The following is a 3,376-nucleotide window of genomic DNA, read 5'->3' on the forward strand; positions in this document are numbered from 1 at the left end:
TTGGATAGTACCTTTCGTAGACGCGATGCCTCCGTGGTATTCTCCAGTTCCCCACAGAAACGCTCCCAAGATTCCCTCTTTGCCCGTCTGGTTTCCCTCTTGAAAGTGTTGAAGCTTTGACGATAATCGTCCCAGCTTAACAAGTCTTGGTCCCTCTTCGCCTTATTAAAAAGTTTTCTACATTCCTTTCTTAGCTGCATTAGTCTAGGATTCCACCATGGTTGCCGGAATTTCCTAGGTCCCTGCCGCTCCCTACACGAAGCATAGTAGGCTTCCCTTAATGACCTGGATAGAAAATCCACCGAGTCGTCCAAGTCCCGTGTACCATTTAATCTATCCATTGCTGGATGTGGTATGGTGTCACTAAGATTACAGAATTTGACCCAGTCGGTTTTCCTAGGATTTCTAAAGGGTTTTTCCCTATCCAGTGTAAGCTGTATCGTAAACACTATCCTGTGGTGATCGGAGAATGAGCACTCGAGTGAAACTCTCCAATCAAGAATTCTAACTGAGTCAGTGTTCCCTACCAAAGTAATATCAATGACCTGCTCCCTGATCCTATTGAAGAACGTTGGTATATTACCCCTATTGCAAACACTTAGGTTAGTAGATAGAAGGTATTGAAGTAAACACTCACCCCTGTCATTTATATCCGAGCTCCCCCACAGAGTATGATGGGCATTAGCATCACATCCTATGATGAGATCATGGCCCCTTGTGTTACACCAGTCTACAAGTGTGCGTACGGCACGTGAGGGCGGATTAGCTTCGTCGTATGGTAGGTACGCATATGATATGATTAGGGTTGGTAACCCTTGTCGCTCTAGTGCAACTACCGTTAAATCACCAGAACTGTAATTAGATAGAAGGAAAACCTTAATGTCTTTCCTGACCAAAATACAGCTCCTTACTTTACCTTCAGGGTTCGGAGAAAGGAGCACATAGTTTCGTGACCGGACGCCTCGAACTTTACTGGCTACAAGCCAGGGTTCTTGGATTAAGGCCACGTGGATAGCTTCCTTCTCCATGAAGCGCAGCAAATCGTCCGATGCTGCTTCGGAGTGGTGCAGATTAATCTGTACCACTCTCAGGCCGCTTGGGTTCATCATTGCGCTTCACCGCGGGCAAGATCAACCGGAGTTGGTTTAGCCCGTATTTGATGACGCCTTGCGAAGAACGCAGGAGTCGGAGGGATTCTGAACCAATTTTGATCCAGAGATCCTTGCCTTCTCCTTTGTCCCTAGAGCGCCCTCGTTCAATCGTCCAGTCCTCTGTACCAAGTTCCTTATTCTGACGCTTTATAAGTGTTAGCGTGGCTTCGTCCTCCAAAAGGGGAGGAGGGACCCACACTCTCACCGTCGTACGAAAAGGTACTTGATCCAGTGGGACGATTTCGATTCTTGCATTGGGCCAGAGTTCGCCAACTCCTCGGATACAGTTACTGAGAAAGCCTAGGGCCTTCTCGTTACCGCACCCGATGATCTTGACACCCTTTAACCATTTGGCGCCATCGAATGCAGTGAAGGAATCATCCTCACTGCATGCGAGTTCGTCCACTAGTGCCCGCAAGATCTTCTCCTCCAGAAGCAGCCATCTGTCCGTAGTCATTTTCCCATCAGGTTGACTACGATCTATGATGGCTACTTGTAGCTCAGGTGCTGATGTTAAGCTAGTTGATGGTTTCAGCCGCTTACCCTCAGACACCTGCGTTTCACCTGACCTTTGCCGCTTAATACTAGGCCTGCTTGCTGTACCTTTGGAAGCCATCGCGGTTCCTCGAGTAGAGGAGATTGCGGACAGCACCTTGGGTGTTGTGCTAGCAGACTTCGTCGTGCCGCATTTGTCATCACCTCTCTTTGGCCCCGACGTGGCCCTCTTTGATGTAGATGGGCGTACGTCAAGATCCTCCGAGACGATGATCGTGTTCGGTCCAGTGCTGGCATGGGGCACATGTTTAGATGTGATCACCTGCCTGCTCTGGTTTGGTTCGGTCTTAGTCTTGGCTGGCCTTACCTCCACAACAGTAGTATTTAGCATGGCCTCATACTTCTGTATGTGGTAGGTATGTTTACGCCGCAAACGCTTTTCCCTGGTGGTCAAAGACGCGGGATCTCGCGAGTCCAACGTCCTGACATACCGGAGAGAGCGTTTGTAGCCCGCCAACCTTTTCCGTTCGTCCTGTTCTGAGTCCTGTTTCCTGTTTTTCTGTTCTGTGTCTCCCTTTGCAGGGTCATGGGCCTCCGGATGTACGTCTTCATTCGCTTTTAGCGGCTCGGAGGACACCATGAGTAAGTCCTCCTCATCAGTCTCATAAAGGTTTAACCCTTTCAGACCTGAGAGGTTGTCGTCGCTGTCGTCCATAGTCACTCTTTCCTGTCTAGTCAAAAAACTATTCGTTTTGTTTACCCCAGTAGCATCACCGACTACCAGACCCGGGGTATTCGTCTGATTCGTCGCAGTCACAGTAGCTCCAGTGGCACTCAGACCTGTGGCTTCCGCCTGAGTACTCACGTTACCCTTGGAGATTTTAGCACCCTCGACCAAGGACATAGGGCCGTCGTTAGAAACTGACATTTCATGGGGGGGGGGGTTTTGGCAGTTTATACCTCTACCATAGGTAAGAAAAAGACACTGCCGCTCCACTGGAGTCAGACGCAGACCAGGATGCCGCTCAATGTGAGACAGACGCATCCTGGATTTGAGTTTTCACCAAAAACATTCGGACTGACAGAACCAGATTGTAATTTCCAGCCGCCCTTAACATAGGGAACAGACGCTAGAAGGTACGGTTATGTTGCCTAGGTAACCCAAACCACAGTCCCGGACCGACATCAGAAAATGCAGACAGAGGAAATTGGTAGCCGCCCTAACTAAGGGAACAGGCGCTACCAAGTTGAGGTCGTGATCGCTAGGCGACCGAAGATGGTCATTTACCCCACAGCCGCTCTTAACATAGAGGACAGACGCTGTGAGGTATGGGGAGGGTAGTTCTTAGATCACATCCTTAGGATGCTTAAGCCCCTGCACCGTGCCCGAAGACTCAAGGTGACTACCCGCAGCAGGGGGTTAGTGTAGTAAAGTGGAATGAATATATTTTCAAATTTCATTCAAAGAGGAAGAGAGAAAAATAAAATTTGCCCTATTTGAATAGAAAATAGACAGTCTGATTGATCATTCCAAAATTTATGTGTCAAAAATACAAAAAATATCGATATTTATTGATTATTGATTAAGTTAAGATTGATATTATAAGACAAGATATGATTTTCGAAACACATGGTCAATATTGGTAAAAAAAAAAAAAAAAAAAAAAAAAAATAAACAAATTTGTATCAATGACTTCATGTAAAATTAAATCTAATCTTCTATCCAGGAC

The 3,376-nt window shown here is 47.2% G+C and overlaps 1 protein-coding gene across 1 annotated transcript; it reads right to left on the reverse strand.

Moving 5' to 3' along the window:
- Positions 1-828: 828 nt before the first annotated feature.
- Positions 829-2,553, reverse strand: LOC135963021 (uncharacterized). The gene has a single exon (XM_065514805.1). It carries the CDS (start codon positions 2,548-2,550, stop codon positions 1,072-1,074), a length of 1,479 nt encoding a protein of 492 aa, XP_065370877.1. The 5' UTR covers positions 2,551-2,553; the 3' UTR covers positions 829-1,071.
- Positions 2,554-3,376: the final 823 nt, after the last annotated feature.

The sequence above is a fragment of the Calliphora vicina genome, unplaced genomic scaffold (genome assembly GCF_958450345.1).
Source record: "Calliphora vicina unplaced genomic scaffold, idCalVici1.1 scaffold_110, whole genome shotgun sequence".
NCBI classification, from domain to species: domain Eukaryota; kingdom Metazoa; phylum Arthropoda; class Insecta; order Diptera; family Calliphoridae; genus Calliphora; species Calliphora vicina.

Coding starts and splice junctions, on each gene's coding strand:
- LOC135963021 (XM_065514805.1), bottom strand. CDS start 2,550: ATGTCCTTGGTCGAGGGTGCTAAAATCTCCAAGGGTAACGTGAGTACT.